At 39.8% G+C, this 20,490-nt stretch overlaps 1 protein-coding gene across 1 annotated transcript in view; it reads right to left on the minus strand.

Moving 5' to 3' along the window:
- The window catches only part of Cad87A (cadherin 87A), an 811,032-nt gene that overhangs the window by 52,545 nt on the left and 737,997 nt on the right, over window positions 1–20,490 (minus strand). The window contains exons 10-15 of the mRNA XM_083131271.1: window positions 19,308–19,505; window positions 15,216–15,371; window positions 13,664–13,902; window positions 8,168–8,279; window positions 5,390–5,545; window positions 3,835–3,999 (exon numbers count right to left, since the gene is read on the minus strand). Of these exons, the coding sequence (XP_082987397.1) occupies window positions 3,835–3,999; window positions 5,390–5,545; window positions 8,168–8,279; window positions 13,664–13,902; window positions 15,216–15,371; window positions 19,308–19,505 (1,026 nt within the window). The remainder of the gene's footprint in view (window positions 1–3,834; window positions 4,000–5,389; window positions 5,546–8,167; window positions 8,280–13,663; window positions 13,903–15,215; window positions 15,372–19,307; window positions 19,506–20,490) is intronic.

A 20,490-nucleotide genomic window follows, 5' to 3' on the forward strand; every position in this document is an offset into this window, starting at 1 on the left:
ATGCATATTTTGTGTGCCTGCTGTTACAATTGTAATCCAACCAGGAAGGTGATATTAATTTTTGGCGTGTAAATATCGCTAGGCTATGATTAATAGTTCCATAGTTATTGAGTCCTGAATTTAGCTCTGAGGCTCATTTCTCATATTTGGATCACATTTTCTGTTGCACATCACCTTCTTCCACAGGCTATAACTCTAGAACTATTTCTCAGAGGGACCTAATATTTGGAATATAGGCCTTCCAGACATGATTTAATCTTCATGCCAAATTTCATCCAAATAAAAAAAAACCATGACCTGGAGGCTCTGGTCGATTTGACGTGGAATGACCCTTATATATGTAGGCAAACAAGAGTGGAATATATTTTATATAGGATTTTGTCTGCTGATTCTCAATTCAATAGTGAAACCCAGAATGAGAAAGCATGAGGTGAACGATATTTTATATATACAGGGTGATTCTAAAGGTATAGTACAAACGAAAACCACAGATACCTCCCATGAAATAGAGACGAAAGTTCCCCTTCCACTTTGCCGAGAGATGCCTCCGTGAGGAGCTAGACAACGCCGAAAACGTGTGAAAATGAACTTCACACCTCTGTACAGCCAGTACCAGTGAAGACAGAAAGGCGGAACAAACGAAGTCAAAAGGAACACCAAAGTCGCCCATCCGAAAAACACTAGGCGACAGCTGCGCAACGCATGCGCATGGGGTTCCACAAAGGAAATAGGAGTGTCCCGAAAGACAAGTGAAGGGAAAGGGTAGCGATCGACAATGGTAGGGACAAAAGAAGCAATGAAGCATGAAGTAACAATTGCACAGCGGGAAACAAACACATGCAGGATGTGGGGAGTCCCCAAACACAGTGGGGAGACACCGCAGCAAGAACAAAGCACGGTGCAACAAAAGAGAAAGAGGACCGGATGGGGAATGGTACCTGTCAAGGAGACAACAAATGCGGGACGAGGGATTCCCCGTAGCAGCACCGAGGGGATGTCACACAGAGGTCGTGCGCCAGCAGGACAAACACAGCAACTACGGGCACAGGAGGTTTATTGCCACACAAAGCTGCACTTACAGATAGGAATAGTACGTAGTACATAGTCGTACCCCGGACTGACATTGTTACAAAAGTTGCTCAAATTGACGACCACCACATTCAATGCAGGCATTGCAGCGTCGCAGGAAATTCTGGCGAACCCTATCAAATATCCCTGGCATGGTACACACCTCGGCCGATGCTGCAAGTATCCGCGCTACCAATATTTCCTTGTCAGGCACCGGGGTCTCGTAGACGAGTGTTTTCACATGGCCCCACAAGAAGAAATCCATTGGTGTGAGGTCAGGTGAACGGGCGAGCCAGGGGACGGGGCCCTCTCTGCCGATCCAGCGCTGTGGGTAGGTACAGTGCAAAAGGGTTCGCACTGTGCCATCAAAATGTGCAGGCGCTCCATCCAATTGAAACCACATACGATGTCGCACATTGAGGGGTACATCTTCTAGCAGCTCTGGAAGGACTGATGCAAGAAAGGTGCGATAGAGGCAGCCATTTAAACGTGGTGGCAGCAGGTATGGACCGATAATCTGTTCATCGATGATACCTGCCCAGATATTCACTGCAAACTGGGTCTGATGGTGCACCTCGACTGCTGCATGTGGATTTTCATAATCCCACACATGGCTGTTTTGGCAATTGAAGATGCCCTCATGGGTGAATGTTGCCTCATCCGTGAAAAGCACATGGCGCAAAAAATGGGGATCGTCGGTACAAAACTGCAACAGTCGTTGACAGAATTCCACACGTCATGGGTAATCCCCAGCCTGCAATGCGTGGACTCGCTGTGGATGATAGGGATACAGCAGATCATCATGAAGGACACGCCACACTGTCGACTGTGATACTCCCACTGCACGTGCAATGCTACGGGTGCTAGTGGACGGTGTGCCATTTGCAAGGCCGTAGACAAAATGCATGTCCCTCAGTTCTACAAATGTGTAGCGTTTCATGGTACGGTGAGGATAGTGCCAATTATGGAATACTGTACTGCAGTGGACAGGTGGCACACACACACACACTGGTCACAACGGCTTCGAAACAACGTACTCAATTGTCGTACGTCAAGCACACCACCACCGCACCGGCTCTTTCACTGACACGCTCCCTGACGCTGCACTTCCAATCAGCCCACACGTCCGCACGGCGCTGTGGTACAATCAGCTGACATTCCTGAGCCACCCGTGCCTGTGCTCTTCACTACCTGACCACTGCCGTCAGGTGGGGCCATGTACTCTGGGGCCTTGTCATCGTGGAACACATGTAGAGTGCTTCATTCTTGCTCCATTCACCCACAACACGTACTTCGTCCGTCTTGCTCGAGCCGACGGGGAGCACTACGTACGATCGTGTGGTGTTTGTGTACACCAATGTGGGATAACCCAGCAGTTGAACAGACGTGCATACCCCCACGTAGCTTCATTACACGATTGCCCCACGCAGTTTATCTGTCCAGCCTTGCTCGGCCCGGTCTCACACCCACGCGGCAGTGTGAGACCATGCTTAGTTTCGGAGCAGAAGGCTGCGGCCGAGGAGGGACTCGAGTTGTTCGGCTGGGGTTGCGCTCGGAAGCAAGCAGCCGCATCAGGTCTGGGAACGATGGACCTGGTGATCGGGATGGAAACATTCCGACCTCGTCCATTAGTGTCGTCCACCGTACAGAGTGGTGGGGTCCGTACGACACTCCAGCACCCTTTCGCCTGCTCCCACCCAGCGATGTGCCTCCGGCTTCATTTCTAAGAGGCTGATTGGGCCCCATCACGACGTTTGTTACAACGTCAGTACGGGGTATGTGGTCCTATCTGTACGTGCACCTTTCATTAGCAATAACCTCCTGTGCCCGTAGTTGCTGTGTTTGTCCTGCTGGCGCACGACCTCTGTGTGACATCCCCTCGGTGCTGCTATGGGGAATCCCTCGTTGTCCTTGTTGTCTCCTTGGCAGGTACCATTCCCCGTCCGGTCCTCTTTCTCTTTTGTTGCACCGTGCTTTGTTCTTGCTGCGGTGTCTCCCCACTGTGTTTTGGGGACTCCCCTTGCGCTGCACCGCCAGCGCCGCCATTTCTGCCCCGAACCATGTACGCGTCTGTTGCCTGTCGAGTGTCACGGACCACTTTGCTTGCATTCTCGGTGTGTTTTTACATCCTACGTCGTCCTCCCGTGGTTCTGCAATCCCCGCACTACTTTTCTCGACTGCACTGCTTCAGTCATGGTGTTTGTTTCCCGCTGTGCAATTGTTACTTCATGCTTCATAGCTTCTTTTCTCCCTACCGATGTCGATCGCTACCCTTTCCCTTCACTTGTCTTGCGGGACACTCCTATTTCCTTTGTGGAACCCCATGCGCATGCGTTGCGCAGCTGCCGCCTAGTGTTTTTCGAATGGGCGACTTTGGTGTTCCTTTTGACTTCGTTTGTTCCGCCTTTCTATCTTCACTGGTACTGGCTGTACAGAGGTGTGAAGTTCATTTTCACACGTTTTCGGCATTGTCTACCTCCTCACGGAGGCATCTCTTGGCAAAGTGGAAGGGGAACTTTCGTCTCTATTTCATGGGAGGTATCTGTGGTTTTCGTTTGTACTATACCTTTAGAATCACCCTGTATAATGTGTATATACCTCTTTTTGAAGAATTTGGGGTTGGGTCAAAAAGTTCTATGCTTTACTACAGGGCTACAACCTACTCTTTTATAATTCACAAGGTAATTTGACTATCTTACTAGATTGTTTCTGAACTTATTGATGAATTCACAAAATGAACTCTACTTGATACAAATAACTACTCACCTGAACCGTCAAAATAATAAGATCATTTGGGATATTGGTCATATTAAGGCCACTTGGGTCAGATATTGTAATTTCCCCAGAATGAGGATCAATAGTGAACAGTTCTTTAATATTACCTCCAACAAAACTGTAAGTAATTTCAGAAGTTTTGTCGGGATCTTTTGCCTGCAAAGAGAAAATTGAAAGAAAGTATGTAGAAGATGAAGTAAGTACTTTACAAAATCTTATAAGATTATCAGGAGACAAAAGATGTTTTAAGAAAAAGTTCATGAATTTTTTTACTTCTAGAGTTAAAAATGTAACACTACAAACATACAAATAACTTTGTTTTTCTATACATTTTAAATATTGTAGATACTTACTTTGTTTCATTTTAAGACTTGGCTGGACCTTTGGCCAATACCAGGGCAAAGATATTTCCTACCATTTCAAAAAAACTGCAATGATATTTCAAAATCTCTACTCGAATTTCTTCTGTAGCATTCACATGAATCTTACTGTGGTTTGCTTTTGCCATTGTCCAGATTTTTGGGAAATAAAAGAGCAACATTTCGGGTTCAAAAGCGGTAAATAAAATAAAATTTCGCTTTTATAGTGGTGATAAAGCAGTATATAAAATGACATTTTGGTTTTAAAAATATGAATATAATCCAAACTTTGATTTAAAAACTGCACTTACTACACAAAATAAACATATCCCTTATAAGCACATTTATGTCAACCAGAATATTAAGTTTATTCCTGTATAAATGTGTCTATTTTTGCTTCTCAAATATTTACAGCAGAATTAACTAATTTTCCATGAACTGCATAACTCACGGGATAATTCTGACTTCAGAAAGTGTCGCATCGATAAACAAACTAAATTTCGTGTTTAAGAGTCTATTTCGCATTTTGCAGCTCATTTCGCATTATTTCATGACAAAACAGGGTGGGAAAATGCACTTCACTCATTTCAGAAACATGAAAAATTAACATTACAATGTGGTATTTCACATTTCGTGTTTTCGCCAAAAACGAAATATGCATGCCTCTAGCAATTTGAGAATAAAGTCTGAAAATAGCTACCCTGGGGTCAGCCAAAAATCCAACGAATTCTTAAATGGCTACATTATGGTGACATTTTATATAACATAGTGTGGGCTATGGAAATTTTTGATGTAATGATTTTCAATTACAATTTTAAAGATACAATGTAAAGCACACATTCCTTCCAAAATCAAACATGAAGGCCCACAAATGTAGAATAACACACTCTGAATCAATTTCAAAATTACACAATTGTTTTACATTTAACTGTTTATTTAAAAAGTACATTATGATACTAAATAGATTTAACATTTTAAAATTTAGAATGCCAGTATACATGAAAATAAACCACTTCCAAGTTGGGTAAGTTTTAAATGACATTCACAAATTCTGGACCCAACACAGGTAGATCATGTCAGCTTTATTATTTTATCTAGCTTTCATAATTTGAAACCTGAATTATGCATACTTTAAACAAATTGCACCATTCTTTGCTCCTCAATAAAGTAGCTTCAACTATAGTTACCTGTACTTTCAGCCTTGGTTCAAATTTATTTGCTCCCTCATCTATTACGGCCCTGTAACTAGAGTGGCTGAATTCTGGAGGATTGTCATTGCTGTCCAACAATGAAATTTTCAGAGGCACCACAGTACTCTGGCCAGTTCCATCATCATCAGTTGCCTGCACAAAAAGGTAAAAATATAGATGAAATTAATGACATTACAAAATTACAAGCAAACAATAATTATGTTTGAGTATGGGGCAGGTCTTGCACCTAGGTTTGTTTGGGAGTGGTGTGGAAGGGGTGGGAGTGTTTTGGACCAAGATGTTCTTGAGGTTGGGAGGGGGGGGGCAACGGAAGACGACCCTAGGTTTATCACGAAATATGTCCCTGGTGTCGGGGTCACTGTACAGGATGGGGAGGAGGGAGTGGAGGGTATGTCTGATTTTCGTGATGTGGGGGTGGTATTGGGTGATCAGAGCAGGGGGATTGGTTTTGGGTTGTTTGGTTGCGGTTGTGGGAGGTGGCTCTTGTGATGTTGATGAGGGTGGAGGTGTAGCCATGGTTGGTTAGTGCTTGGTGCAGGCGTAGGTTGTAGTTTTGGCAGGATGAGGGGGATGAGTTGAGGCTTTGGCCTCTGAGAGCTAGGGAAAAAGGGATGGCTGGAGTAGTGGAGATACTGGAGGTGGTTGGTTGGTTTGATGTGTATGGAAGTTTCCAAGTGGTCTCCTGCAATGTGGATGTCCACATCTAGGAAGGTCACTTGGTCTTTAGAGTGGAACCAGGTGAATTTGAGGGTAGCGAAGTTGTTCAATTGGTTTAGGAATGTAGTGAGGGAGGGTTCGCCATGTGTCCAGAGGAGGGAAATGTCATCTATAAATCTTAGCCAGAGGAGTGGTTTCAGTTGTAGGGAGTCAAGGAATTCCTGTTCCAGCCTGCCCATGAACAGGTTGGCATAAGAGGGGGCCATATGGGTACCCATAGCTGTGCCGCGTATCTGCAGGTAATGTTGGTCACCAAAGCAGAAGTTGTTGCAGGTAAGTACTAGGAATGGCCAGATCCGGATCCTGGCAGATCCAAAATCTGGATCCGGTTGGTTCCGGATCCTAAAATTTTTCGGATCTGGATCTGTGGATCTGGAATTTTCAGATCCAGATCCAGTACTTTCGGATTTGGATCCAGTACTTTCAGATCCAGATCCAGTACTTTCAGATCTGGATCCAGAACTTTCGGATCTGGATCCAGTACTTTTGAATCCAGATCCGAAAATTCCGGATCCGGATCTGTTTAGCCATCCCACATGTACTTCTTTGGAAAGTAAGAAAGTAAATATATACCGCTGATCTAACATTTTATTTACTGCTCTCCTCAGTTTTTATTTACCATAAATTTGTCTCCCTACAGATGCGTAGCAAAGTATTTTAGGAACAACACTTGAAAAAAATTCTTGTAGGACTAACTAATGAAAAATTTCTATGTAATTGAAGATCATAATACCTTTTAAGGTGTGGTAATATTATAATGGGATTGAGATACAAAACTCTCGGATCCGGTTCCAGATTTTCATAACCTGAACTTTAGGATCTGGATCCAGATCCAAAACTTTCGGACCCAGATCTGGAATTTTTGGATCTGGAACTTTCGGATCTGGAACCAGATCCGGAACATTCAGATCCGGATCCAGATCCGAAACTTTTGGATCCAGATCCAGATCTAAAACTTTCGGATCTGGATCTGGAATTTTTGGATCTGAATGGATCCGGATTTTTCAGATCCGGATCCGTTTGGCCATCCCAAGTAAGTACAAGGTTGGCTAGTTGTATCAGGAAGTGGGTGCTGGGATTGTGGGGTTTGGGTCGGCTGTTAAGGAAGAATTCCGTGGCACGGAGGCCATGGTGAAAATACCTTATATTTGTTTCCTATCATCTCTCTCTCTGGCAACATTGTACCAACACTACAGTTAGTATTCTGTGCTCCTACTCTTCGTCATTCTGTGAACCTCTTTCTTCTCCATTGAAAATGCGATATATATCGCAAAATATCAAACTATTTCTCTTCGTGTGGTAAGTGTTTACTGTCTCCTTCATCATTTGTATTTATTCACCCTTCTGTCAACTTTTCTCATCCTATTCCTATATATATAAATTGTAATATTTATTTGTGAAGCCTATTTATTCAGGATATCTATATATGCATGTCATATAGTTAAGACCAGTGCATACATAGTTGTGAACAAGGTGAAGGTAAGTGATTAGGTTTGAAGAACGAAATAAGAGGACTCGCTTAACTCACTAAACCATCAACTGCAATGATGTATCTCAATTTGGCTCTAAATTTACATTTACACCCCTCTTAAATACAAACTTAAACCCCCAGGACTATAATTTTAAATATACCACTATGTAAGACTTAATAATTATTATTATTAATATAACTAACATTCACTGTATCAAAATAAGTTTCACTGTTGTATGTTATTTATTTTTTATTAATGAGAATAGGCTATTTGAATACTATTGAATTTTCATTACACAATATATTGGAAAATCAATCATGCTCAAATTATATCACAAATGATATACACTATGAAAGACATTGGTAATGGAAGCTGCTGAATCCATACATATACAAACAATTTCCTGATAATGAGTGTTTTTGAGGTGTGATAATATCAACAACAACAAGAAAAACACATTCACACTCTCTTTTTAAAAATTCACTCAGACACAAATTTCAGAAGGATGTTAGAATGTCTGGAAAAATCTGCACAGGGTAATTCTAGAACCTTAGAACAGACTCACCTTGTATGAAAGAAAGTAGACAGGTCTCTTTTCAAAGTTCAGGCAATCGCCCGAACCTGGAGTTTCACACTCGGCAACAGTTATCACACCAGTTCGGTTATTTACAGTGAACCTGAAGAAAATAAAGAAATGGTCAGGCAATGTTCATGGCACTTCACTCAACACTTGTGCTATACCGTGGCATGCCCATGATTCTCGAAAGGAGAAGGTTATGAATACATTTTTTTAGTAGTCAGCTCATTACACCATCTTTTCCTGCCTTTCATGTTCTGTTTTTTTGTAGGGGGGATGCTGGGCCAAAGGGGGAGGTATAACACCTACCAACTCCAATTTGGGCATGCCACTGGTGATATGGTGTGATGTTTTATTCGTCTCTCAAGTATGGTGACTTTTTAAAAATGTTTTATGTAGTTTTATTTGAAAGATGATTACTAGAGCCCTGAAGTTTGGCAAAATGCCTCTTTTTATCTACTGGATATATTGATAAAATTTTTCCGGATATACGTTTTTTATGTTGTTTCGAATGTTTTAGAAGCCTTTTCATTTTGCCTATTTTGCCTATTTGGGACCCCACTGCCTATTTTTAATTATAATGCCTTTTTTTGCCTTTTTCAATGAAATTGGACTATTTTTTTAAAAAAAGTGTGTATATAAATTATTTTTCTCCCAAAAAAACGTTGTTGGCATTTATTTTTCTTCCGTTTATTATGTGAATAATTTTCGCTTTATTTAAGTAATATTGAACTCACGCATGTTTCAACATTGCTGAAGGAGAAAAGTGTGAGAGAAAAGTATTTCATGTTGAGTTAGGATATTGGCTTTCGGTTAACATTTCCTTGTGCATGATTGACTGCTGAAAACCTGTTGCAGAACATCTGCACAATTACGTCATCATGTCCAGTGTCCGTGTCAGGACGTTATTGACAAGAAACAGCACTAATGCCCAAGGGCCTTTGTATGCATTCCAAAATCAAGTTCTCTATCTTTAGTTTAGTTCTGCATTTTGGAGGGAAACGATCGTGTATTTGTCATCATGCCGAAATTTAGTGCCATTAAGTGGTAAGTTACATGGTTACGTGCGTGAATTTGGTGAAAATTGAAATGCTCTTCCCAATGTAGATTTTAACATTTTGCCAGAAATTATAGATAAAAGTAAGCGACTTCAAAATGTGCCTTTTTTTGTTTATTTTGCCATTTTTTCATTTTTAGTGCCTATTTTCCACATTATAAATGCCTTTTTGCCTGCCTATTTTAACGAAAATAAATGCCTGAACTTCCGGGCTCTAATGATGACAATTGTTTTATTGAAAAGAAAAAAACACTTCAGTACAAGTAAGAACTTAGAAATTCGACACAGATACCAATTCGATCCAGTTTTTATTTTGTCTCATGACCAAATATACTTCCATGAATTAAGAATGTACACCTCCACATAAAGAGCTACAGCAGTCCAGTCAGTAGGGCACCTGCACTGCCAGGGTGGACGATCTCAGGTTGGAATTCATCTGGCCTTGTCACTGCATAAAGTCACTCTGAAGATCACCCAGCCTCAAATAAATGGGAACCTGGGGGCAACTCTGAGAGGGGGGAGGGGGAGTTGGTCATGGTCATGATCACATCACCTCTAAAACTGGCTGAGATGGAGAATGAGTGGGGTCCTACCTACACATCCCCAAACATGGTGCAATGTGCATGGGGAACTCTACCTTACCTGTACCTTAACTATGCATAAACATATGTTACAGGATGCCTACTGCAGTACCAAGATAAAATTCAAGTATTATTTGAAATTTTTCAGTAACATTTTTCACAAATTTCAAGCAGGACAAAAAAATGTCATATGCATACTTATTTTTTAGCAATTTGCTGTGAAAATATAACATTGATAGTACATTCTAATACATTGATAGCCAGCATTTAAAAAAGAAAATCTTTATGACTATTTAAACATTTATCTGGGGTACAGTGCTTGAAGTACAGGGAGGTTATTTCAGTCGTTCACCGCCAGCGTGTCGGCCGTTCGGCGGACTCTTCATGCAACAGGTCCCGGCAAATTGCATTACAGGAAGTCCGTAACAGAAACCGCTTGTTTTCTAATGTTTCCACTTTTCACAATTACAGTTACAATTACAATTGAAATAAGCACTTAACTTGTCGCAAGGATTGCAGAAAAAGGTGCCCTCGCAATTACAAATATTTCTGGCACCTTATTTCTGACATCTAATCTTAGATTAGTCATCGCTGCTTTATCCTCAGTTGTCGCGACAGCGCCTGCAGCTTATCGGGGGTTGGGTGAGTTGTCAGCCGCGAGAGGGCGCTTCATACTGCACGTGTCGGCAGTGATGCCAACCGTAGGGACATGTCCCTCCGCATAGGGACTTTTCACTAAATTTCGCCCGCGTAGGAACGTAGGGACAGATTTTGCCAAATGAGGGAAAACGTAGGTACTTTTTTCAATCTTGGTAAATTACATTTTATGAATTAGTTTATCTGGATACTTTAGCGAGGAGGAGAAAAAAGAACTAACTAACAAATCTCCATCAGAATTTTGGAACATGTTATCGGTTACCAAAAACTTTCAAGGCAAGTTCCTTTTTGAAAACATTTCCACTCTCGCGAAAATAGTGCTAACATTGCCGCATTCTAACGCGGAAACGGAAAGAATATTTTCAATGTTAAGTGATACAAAAACAAAAAAAGGGAAATAAAATGGGACCAAAATTGTTAAAGACTGCAGGAAATACAGCATCACCAACCAACATCTATCTCTTCACAGCAGCAGCATGTATGACTTCAAATAACATAATCAAAAGTAAACGACTCAACGTTATTCATTAGGGGTGTGCTGGATTCTTTACTTTAAAAAGTCGTTAATTCTCGACGTTTTCTGCCTTATAAGTTTCTGGAACTTATCGAAAGTTGTAAGTTTTTATTCTAGAAATGCAAAAAACAATCACTTAAAGTGAAAATTACTTGTAAAATTCGAGATTTCCAGTGCTTCAGGAAATTTCGAACATTTCCCGTCCAGAAAATTTTCCGACTTGGTCGGGAAATTGCAAATTTTTCAGTCCCGAATGTCGGGATTTAAAAAAATTACCGTCCCGATCCCGTCCCGACCCAAAACATTCTGTCCCGCACACCCCTATTATTCATTAAGGCAAGAATTTACAATACCGGACCAGTCTGTAATTTCTATGCTACGTCTCATACTCACGAAATAATTATTCGTGATGACTTATCTCAAGTTAACATGTTGTGGTGAGGGGGAAAAAATGTTCATTAACGTGTAGAAGTTGTAAAATAAGCTTTTCAATTCTCGCAATGATTCTCTGTATACAAGTATGGTAGCCATATTTGTTGATATGAACAAATTACAATTAGTTACGCTGTCTACAGCGTTGCCACACTGTTGATTTCATACTTGGAGAGCATGGATCGTGTTAGAATGGCGGAAGAGAACAGTAAAAGAGTTGTTAATGTTGTACAGATTTTTAGGTGGAGTGTGCAGGCGGATGGCTGTGGGCTAATTAATAAATTTATGGATTTCAGTATATTGCCCAAAGAACGTGCTTACATGTGACAGCGACAATCACGATGTAGAAGAACTGATTTGATTATAGGTAAATTTGGCAACAGTACATCAATCATAAAATTGCAGGATACGAAAATGGCGTCTTCGATGATGAACGTTTGCTGTTAAAGTGCTACGAAAATAATATTTTTTATCGGTTCGTAATCACAATTACCGCAAAACCATTCAGGAATAGCCCCACTGACCATTCTCGGTAAGGTTAGGTTAAGTTAGGTTAGGCAAGGCAAACATACCGGTAGTTAAAATTTGGGCTCGAAAAAAACATGCACGGGTAGCCCAACAAACCAATGACGGATAGCCCCACGAACCATTCAGGTACGGTTAGGTTAGGTTAGGCAAACATAGTTAAAATTTGGGGTCGTAGTAATATCAGGAATGTATATTTCGTTTTTTAAGTATTGGAAACACAAAATCTTCCGGTAAATAATGAGCAATCGTGCCGATCGCGGACCACTCAATTTCACTTATTTTGCAATTTCTACACGTGACCCCCCAAATCTTAACTTGAAATTCGTGATTAGGAGGCCTCAATTAGTGAGTATGCAAAATATTACAAAAATCGGGGAGGGGTCATGTATTGTAAATTCGCTCCTTCATTAATTGTGGAAGCACCGAGCAGAAAGATTTGGTAAGTAAATGTGTATATTTTATCTTCTGTTTTGCATGCTAATGAGGTGTTGTTTTTTTAGTCACTTTACTTGGCGTAGGGACATTTGGTCAGTTGTAGGGACATTTTGACTACGTCTGTAGGGACATTGCTGAAAAATGGTTAGCAACACTGTCGGCTACCAGACGTCAGTGTTCGTTCATGTTCAATTCTGTTTGCTTTCAACAGTACGCGTGTTGCTTATACTGTGTTATTGTAATGTGCTACTCATGGCCAGTGCTTTATTGTGTGTTAATTGTTATTCATTCATTACTTATGTCGTTAAACAAATATAGTCTTGAACAGAGAGTTTTTATGTACGATAATTACGTGAAAACGAATTCTTGCAGAAAAGTGGTCAGGCAATTACGAGAGACAGGTTCTCTTGAACCTAAGAAACGTGTTGTATTGCTGTTGAAGGAGGTCATTTTCAACATCTCTTATAACACAGGAGGTTAGTGATCATCATTATTATTACTTTTAAATATCATTTTACGCTTTCGGTTTGCTTTATGCGCCGGGATGCTGTCTTCCCTTTCTGACAACTGACGATAAAGTAGCGATGTCTAATCTAAGATTTTCTGTCAGAAATAAGGTGCCAGAAATATTTGTATTTGGGAGGACACCTTTTCCAGCATCCTTGCGACAAGGTACGTGCTTATTTCAATTGTAATTGTAACTGTAATTGTGAAAAGTGGAAACATTACAAAACAAGCGGTTTCTGTTACGGACTTCCTGAACGCAATTTGCCGGGACCTGTTGCATGAAGAGTCCGCCGAACGGCCGACACGCTGGCGGTGAACGACTGAAATAACCTCCCTGTAGATGGGGATGCAGGGAGATATTCTCCAGGTAGGAAGAATTAAGCAAAGCATTCCTCTAGCTCTCCTGTTGTCCTCATGTTAAAATACATATAGAAGAATCCCCCCAGCCAACCCCAATGCTCGAGCAAATAGTAACATTTATGAAATGTTCTCAATTAAATGCATTCAGTGGCTACAAAATGTAAAAGTATTTAAAAGTACAAACTGAAGAAACAAAGAAGAGAGAAACGTTTCTGGACCATATCACCATACAAAATTCACCTGTAAAAATAAAAAACATGATATTCTTAAAATTATATCTTACCATGTAGCTTACTAGATAGATGGTATAAAAGAATGAGTTAACCTTGAAGTATAGATTAATGAGGCTTATTTAGTGCAATTTAACAATTAAGAAACAAGCAACAACATGTAATGTGTGAAAATGTACGCACCTCTCAGCACCATTTCCAAAAAGTTCATATATGATCCCATTTTCACCAAACCTCCCATGGTCCCTGTCGTGAGCTGTAATAGTAGTCACGAGAGTTCCAGAGGAGGCAGATTCAGGCACGGACGTTGTGTAGGCTTCCTGGCTGAAAGTGGGAGCGTTGTCGTTGGTGTCGAGGATGCTTACTCTAACTGTGGCTGTTGAGGAAAGACGGGGACTCGTATGCTGCTCTTCAGCTATAACCTAGGCAGGGAAAAAAATAGAAGATTAGTATCTGAACATAATATATTCAATTCTTTGTCTATTTTTTTCTACTATTACATTCTACAATAGCATGCTTGCTGCTTTTATTTTCAAACTAATCTACTTGAGTCTATTACCTAGGCAGACAAAAAGGAAGCCAAGAATAATACATTAAAAGTTATATTTCTATCTCTTGTGCTAGATACATAACATTTTGGTGAAGTTTCAAGCTGTGCTCATACTTATACTGTAACTTCATAGGTGGCATTTTTAAAATGAATAATAATCATATATTATATTTATATGTAATAATTATAAATTATTTTTAAAAAAACATAATTCCAGTGGCACAAAAATGAAAGGACATTTTCGGTAACAAGGGATTTGATACTCTGACTACATGTCACTCGATGAAACATCACTTGGCAGGTCTGGTGTGTTGCACCATGCGGTTTAGTTCAGTTTCTAATTTAAGTTACTGGTTTTTAATTTTATGTGAAAACTTTCAAGAACTTAGGAATGCTGTCAAGAACTTCATAACTGCTATTAACGAAACATATCAAAACTGTTTACACACATACATACATGATATTTGAGGAGAAAATATTATGATTTGTGAAAATATGAACAAGATAGTTTTATCATTTCTTACACAACTATATAACATGGGAAGATAAGACGAACATCTACATTTGTGATACGAGTTTAAAAAGGTGTATTGTGTTCTTACCAGTCAAAGAAGTCTGGAACCACATGAGAATCATCACACAACAGAAAATGTAGAAGTCCAATGTATCGATGCTTTGGGGAAAGAAAGATCAGATAGCAAATTTATGTACTGAAATGAAGTATGTACTTATCTGCGAAACTGGTTTTTATAATGCTCTATCAATTTTGGTGACAGTTCCCACTGAAATTAATAGAACATTATAAAAAACAGTTTTGTGGATAAGTTATACTTGATTTCAGCATATCAATCCAATGGTTTGTTTTGCATAAGTTTTATCAATGGAAAAATGGGGGAAGATTAAGACAGTGGTAAAAGGTTTAAAGACATGAAAGCTGAATACAATTTTTCACACTTACAGGTGTTTTATTCTTCCTCCATTTACCACTGGATAAAGTTTCTGAAACAAGTGCAACTTTGGGTTTCTATATTTTCAGTTGTCTGCTATTTGTTTCACATGCTTCCAGATCTTCTATGACTGACAAGATCATGTTCTACTCAACATGCAATATTAGAAGATACTTTAATGAACACATATTATGAGAAAAACTGCACTGTACTACAAGTAAAGATTTATAGCTCATACCAGTATTATAAATTTTCTTTGATTTGGGTTCTCATAATCAAGTGATCCATTTGCTACTCTAATGCTGACAGAAGTAGATCCTGTGGCAAGAGTTGGCTCCACTGCAAAGGCTCCAGATACGTCAGCCAATCGTAAGGAGAAAACAGAATTGGTGCCCTGTTTTAACAAAATACACAAACATATATTTAAAAAATGCACATGAAATAAAACATCACATAGTCAACAGATATTCTGACAGTTGCACACAAAAATTAACCAGTTCTCTGGCATTTCTAAACCTGAAGGTTTGTTGCTACAGCTGTATCTGTCTCTATCCTAGGAAAGATCAGTCCACTCCTGACCATCCTTACCAATTTCCTTAAGGTCCATCTTAATATCGACATTCGATCCTTGACTTTGACTTCCTACTAGCAAGGACCTTGTAAATTTTTCCATCCTATTCTATGCATGCAGCATAGCCTGATCACCAAACTGTCTTCCTTAATTATACTTAATTATATTAACAATGTTCATACATAAATTTTAATAATGTCAGATCAGATCAGTACACAATTTGGCAGATAAATTGAAGATATTTATATACAGGGTGTCATTTTAATGGTGCCCACGGATCACGGAAACGTATAGAGGACATCAAAATGAACAACTTTTCTCAGTAACATTTTTCTTGTTGGTGCATTAGTTCGGTGCTACAGTCGTTCAAAAAAGCCCGTTTTGCCACCTAAATGCTGGCAACCCAACACAACATTTGATAGCATTTGTGACGCCATATCCCGTCGTGAAGCAATGTGTTCCAAGGTTGCCAAGAACACACATATTCTGTGAAAAATGACATAGCTACAATCAGCCACATTATGTACCGTAAAACAAAACAAGAAAACATGTTCTGTAACACAACAGGAAGTAAACAAACGGTACGAAAAATGGTAGAAAGAAAATAGAATTCAAGTGGAAGTGGTCATATCGAATTTTGTATCAGCTTACATGTCAAATATTTGCAAATGTATAGTTACCAAGTTGGCATCTACAATTTAGTCTATCCACTTCATCCTTCTGATACTAGTTGTCTGTGACACACTGAACAGATGACAAAATTGAAATGAAAGAACTCAAAATTCCAAAGGTAAGCAACACATAATATAATGTATATCAGGGCATTATGAGGCAAGTGACAAAAATGGTTGAAAAACAGGGATATAAGTAGTAGTAATACAAGCTCTCCGACGACTGTGTTTATCTATGCACAGGATACACATGTAATAGTTTACAACTGTGAACAGGGCAGTATATTAGCTACTGATTCATAATTAGATTGTTTGTTACTGTGGTTGTACGTGTTTTAGCTGTAATGCAACAACGTGAACCTCGGATACTTCCGTTATCAGCACAAAAGTACCACAAGGCATCTGGACACAAAGCTGTAGATATCACCCTTGCAACGAGATTTACAAATATTTCACATGTAGCTGGGCGTAAACAGCCACATGAAAGCTGAAAGTCCAATAAAATTTATTGTTGTTGATATTTGACATGTAGGCTGAGACAAAATCCAATATTGACACTTCATTTTGAATACATTTTTACCATTTCTCATATCGATGGTTCACTTCCCCCTTCCCCTGAGAGGACTGCTGATCTTCTGGCTGGTAGGCTATGGTGTTTGGTCTACTGGATGCATTTCTCGCTTCGTTTTACAGCTAATAATGTGGTTGGTAAATTGTCATTTTTCACAAAATTTGTGTGTTCCTTGCAACCCTGCCGTGCACTGTTTCGCCGCAGGAAATGACATCACAGATACGATAAAATGTTGTGTTGGGTTGCCAGCATCCAAGCAGCAAAACTGTCTTTTTTGAACGGCTGTAGCGTCGAATCGACACACCAATGAGAAAAATATTTGTTTTGATGTCCTCTATACAAATCTGTGGTCCGTGGTCACCATTAAAATGACACCCTGTATATGTGTGTGCCATAAAATTTCAAATATCATGTCTTGAGCTCACCAGAAATTCCATTGTGGAGGGGATATTACAAACATGCAATCTGGTAATTTTATAAATTAATAATGTACAGCTAACACCATGTGCCATCATTATTTATTGTAATACATAAAGTCAAATTTGAATCACCTGATGATGACTGTTTGTTACAGTTGAAATACTGTATAAAAAGTTAATATGTGACAGAAACATAAATAAACTACATGCAAGTATTGATATATTATAAATACTTGTTTTACTAACAGTACATTGTAACGTGCCCGGCGTGAAGCTAGGTTACTATTTGGTTGTTAGGGTTATATGCTCATTAGGTAATAATGCAAACTGAACCTTGTGGTGTTTCTTTGTGAACTATTTAATTGGTAGGTTAAGTGAATGTGCTTAAATATTTTTTTCTTTACCTTAAGGTTCCATTGTAATATGTTTAATATGTTTTGCTGGATATAATGAACCTTAATGACTTGGTATCCTTATTGAGTTTGTATGTAAGGTTGATCCTTGGTGTACATGATATGGTAATCTGACCCTTGTTGACTAATATCATATGGTTGTTCGGAAAGCTGGTAGTTCGTCGCGGCACCGCAACGGCGCTGATCCGAGTGTATATAAGCAGCAAGCTCGAGCCGAGGTAGTTAGTTGGTGAATTCACAGCAACCAGATGAGAACCTGAGAGACTCTCCTCTCCCCAAAACCTTCCTGGGCCTGATGCCGGCCTTTGGCTGTGTTGCTTTGTCGGACCCTTCCCAGAGGTCTGATCCCGGCTCCCCAGCTGAGAACTGTAGGACCTTTCTCCCGAGATCTGATGCCGGCCCTGGTCGAGTTGCTTTGTCGGATCTATCACCACAGGTCTGATCCCGGTTCCCCAGCTGAGAACTGTCGGACCATTCTCCCGAGATCTGATGCTGGCCCTGGCCGAGTCACTTTGTCGGATCTATCACCACAGGTCTGATCCCGGCTCCCCAGCTGAGAACTGTCGGACCATTCTCCCGAGATCTGATGCTGGCCCTGGCCGAGTCACTTTGTCGGATCTATCATTAGAGGTGTGATCCTGGCTCCCCAGCCGAGAACTGTCAGACCCTTCCTTTACTTCCGAGATCTGATGCCGGCCCTGGTCGAGACGCTTTGTCAGGTCTATCCCCTGAGGTCTGATCCTGGCTCCCCAGCCATGCTGCTTTGTCGGACCCATCCTATATTTCCTTACATGGGGGAAAATATATATATAAAAAAAAATATAAAGGGAGAGACAATAAATGAATGATACCCTGTCCTCCCAGGCCTGATGCCGGCTCCCCAGCCATGTCGCTTTGTTGGGTCTCTCTTTTTCTGGGTTCGATGCCTGTTCCCGTATCTTTTTTGGACAGAGTTGTCTTGTCAAACCACTCTTTTATCACCCGTTTTTAATTAGTACATATTAATGTAGTAGGGGCGTGTTCTTAATTATTCCACCTGTGCAAGTTTTCTTATCTTAACGTTAGAAGTTTTAAGGAAGTATACATTCAGTTTTAATTAAAAGTCAACTAAGGTGTAATTAAATTCAAGCTCCTAGGGTGAAGGTAGATGCTAATAATACTGTTCAGAGTAATGTGTTAAACAAGTCAATTGTAAACTAGTGGCATCTGTTGGCCCCCTTTGTAATTGAACTTCAAGAGTGTCGAAATTTGTTTGTAGTATCACTGTTTGGCGTTCTGAAGAAAAATGTACAGAACGTGAACTTCGCGCCATCTTTTGGGCAGCTTGTAAATTAAGAACAGTATTGTTAAATGGATAATTTATAAAGTAATTTATTGTTCAGTCACACTATGCCTGGTAATAGTTTCTGTCTTTTAAATCTCGTGCTGTACCTTTATCATTAAATCATTCTATTCAACTTATATAGTTCTGTTTATGATTTCTGAGCCTTACCTTTTGTATTTAGTGTTCTAAACCCAGCAAGCCCTGAGTGTATAAGAGTTTTATGTTTTCCGACAAAGAAATTAGTTAGCAGCAATGGATAGACTTTTGCCACCCACCTAATTCCAGGGTTTAGTGAGTTGCAACATTTTGTTTCAAGGACTACATTTGAAAACTTGTTCAAATGAAGATGGAAGAGACTTACCACATCGGGATCTTCCACAAACATGTCCAAACGAGGTAAAGGCGTGCCATCTGGTACATTCTCAGGTATCTCGATGTTGTACTCTCTGTTATTGAACCGAGGTGCTTCGTCATTTACATCCTTAATTGTGACAGTGGCTTCTGCAGTGGTTACCGTGAGAGGGTCATTTCCAGGCACGTCTTTCACCAACTCCCGAGCCTGCAAAAACAGATCAAATAATCTTGTATTTGCTTCAACACAGCAAATACAAATGAAAATATAATATCGTTTTCGGGAAATTCATTGAAATATCCATCTGTATTAATAACTGTTGTTTCCAGACAGAAAAAAAAAGAAAGAGAGAGAGGGGGGACAAGAGAGAGGGCCTTATCTTTCAACGAAGGTTCAATTTCAAATTCTTTTAGGACAGTTATGTAAGCTTATTTAATAGTTATTGTACAGAACAATATGAAAATTGAAAGAGTTAGCACACTTTATGCACAATTTCACAATAAGATATATTTCTTAAAGACCTTAAATTTCAATAACCAAAATCTTGATTAATCTTGCTTAAATAAAACATGACTGAAATAATCCATGTTTTCAAGCACTTTGCCGCTATCCAGAGGAGGGAGGGAAGGAGAAAGAGAGATGTTAATGAAGTCTGTGTTCACTCGTCATTACTATTATTCTTATGCAGTGCTTGCAGTAATTATATTTTTGCATATGTTTTTTAACTATAAAAGGCAGCTTCATGTCCTATATACAAAATAGTTATAATTGTAGTAACAAATTCTGTACGCAAATCGAGCCCCTGTGTATCCAAGTGATTAGTTCTTTCTCACTTCTGCTGCAAGCAGACCTGTGGTCGATTCTCGGTGGGAGCCTAAAAAAATATCAATGTTGACCGAACATAATGAGGAGCTACTTGAAAGCAATAGTAGGGAACTCCGATCTCAAAGACCAGAAAATAGCCATGATGGGTTAAAGGACTGTTGCACCACAGAGTTTATTTTTAGCTTCTTAAAAAATATAAAATCACTATAGAAAATGGACAAAGAAAGCAAATTACTAACGCTATATTATCTATATATATACACACATATATGTAACAAGTAAAAGAGGAAACATCCACCAGACACAGTAAAAATTTTCTTTTCTTCCGATTCTGGTGGGTGTTTCCTCTTTTACTTGCTATTTAGCC

Source organism: Lepisma saccharinum, chromosome 11 (assembly GCF_977018435.1).
Source record: "Lepisma saccharinum chromosome 11, izLepSacc3.1, whole genome shotgun sequence".
NCBI lineage: Eukaryota > Metazoa > Arthropoda > Insecta > Zygentoma > Lepismatidae > Lepisma > Lepisma saccharinum.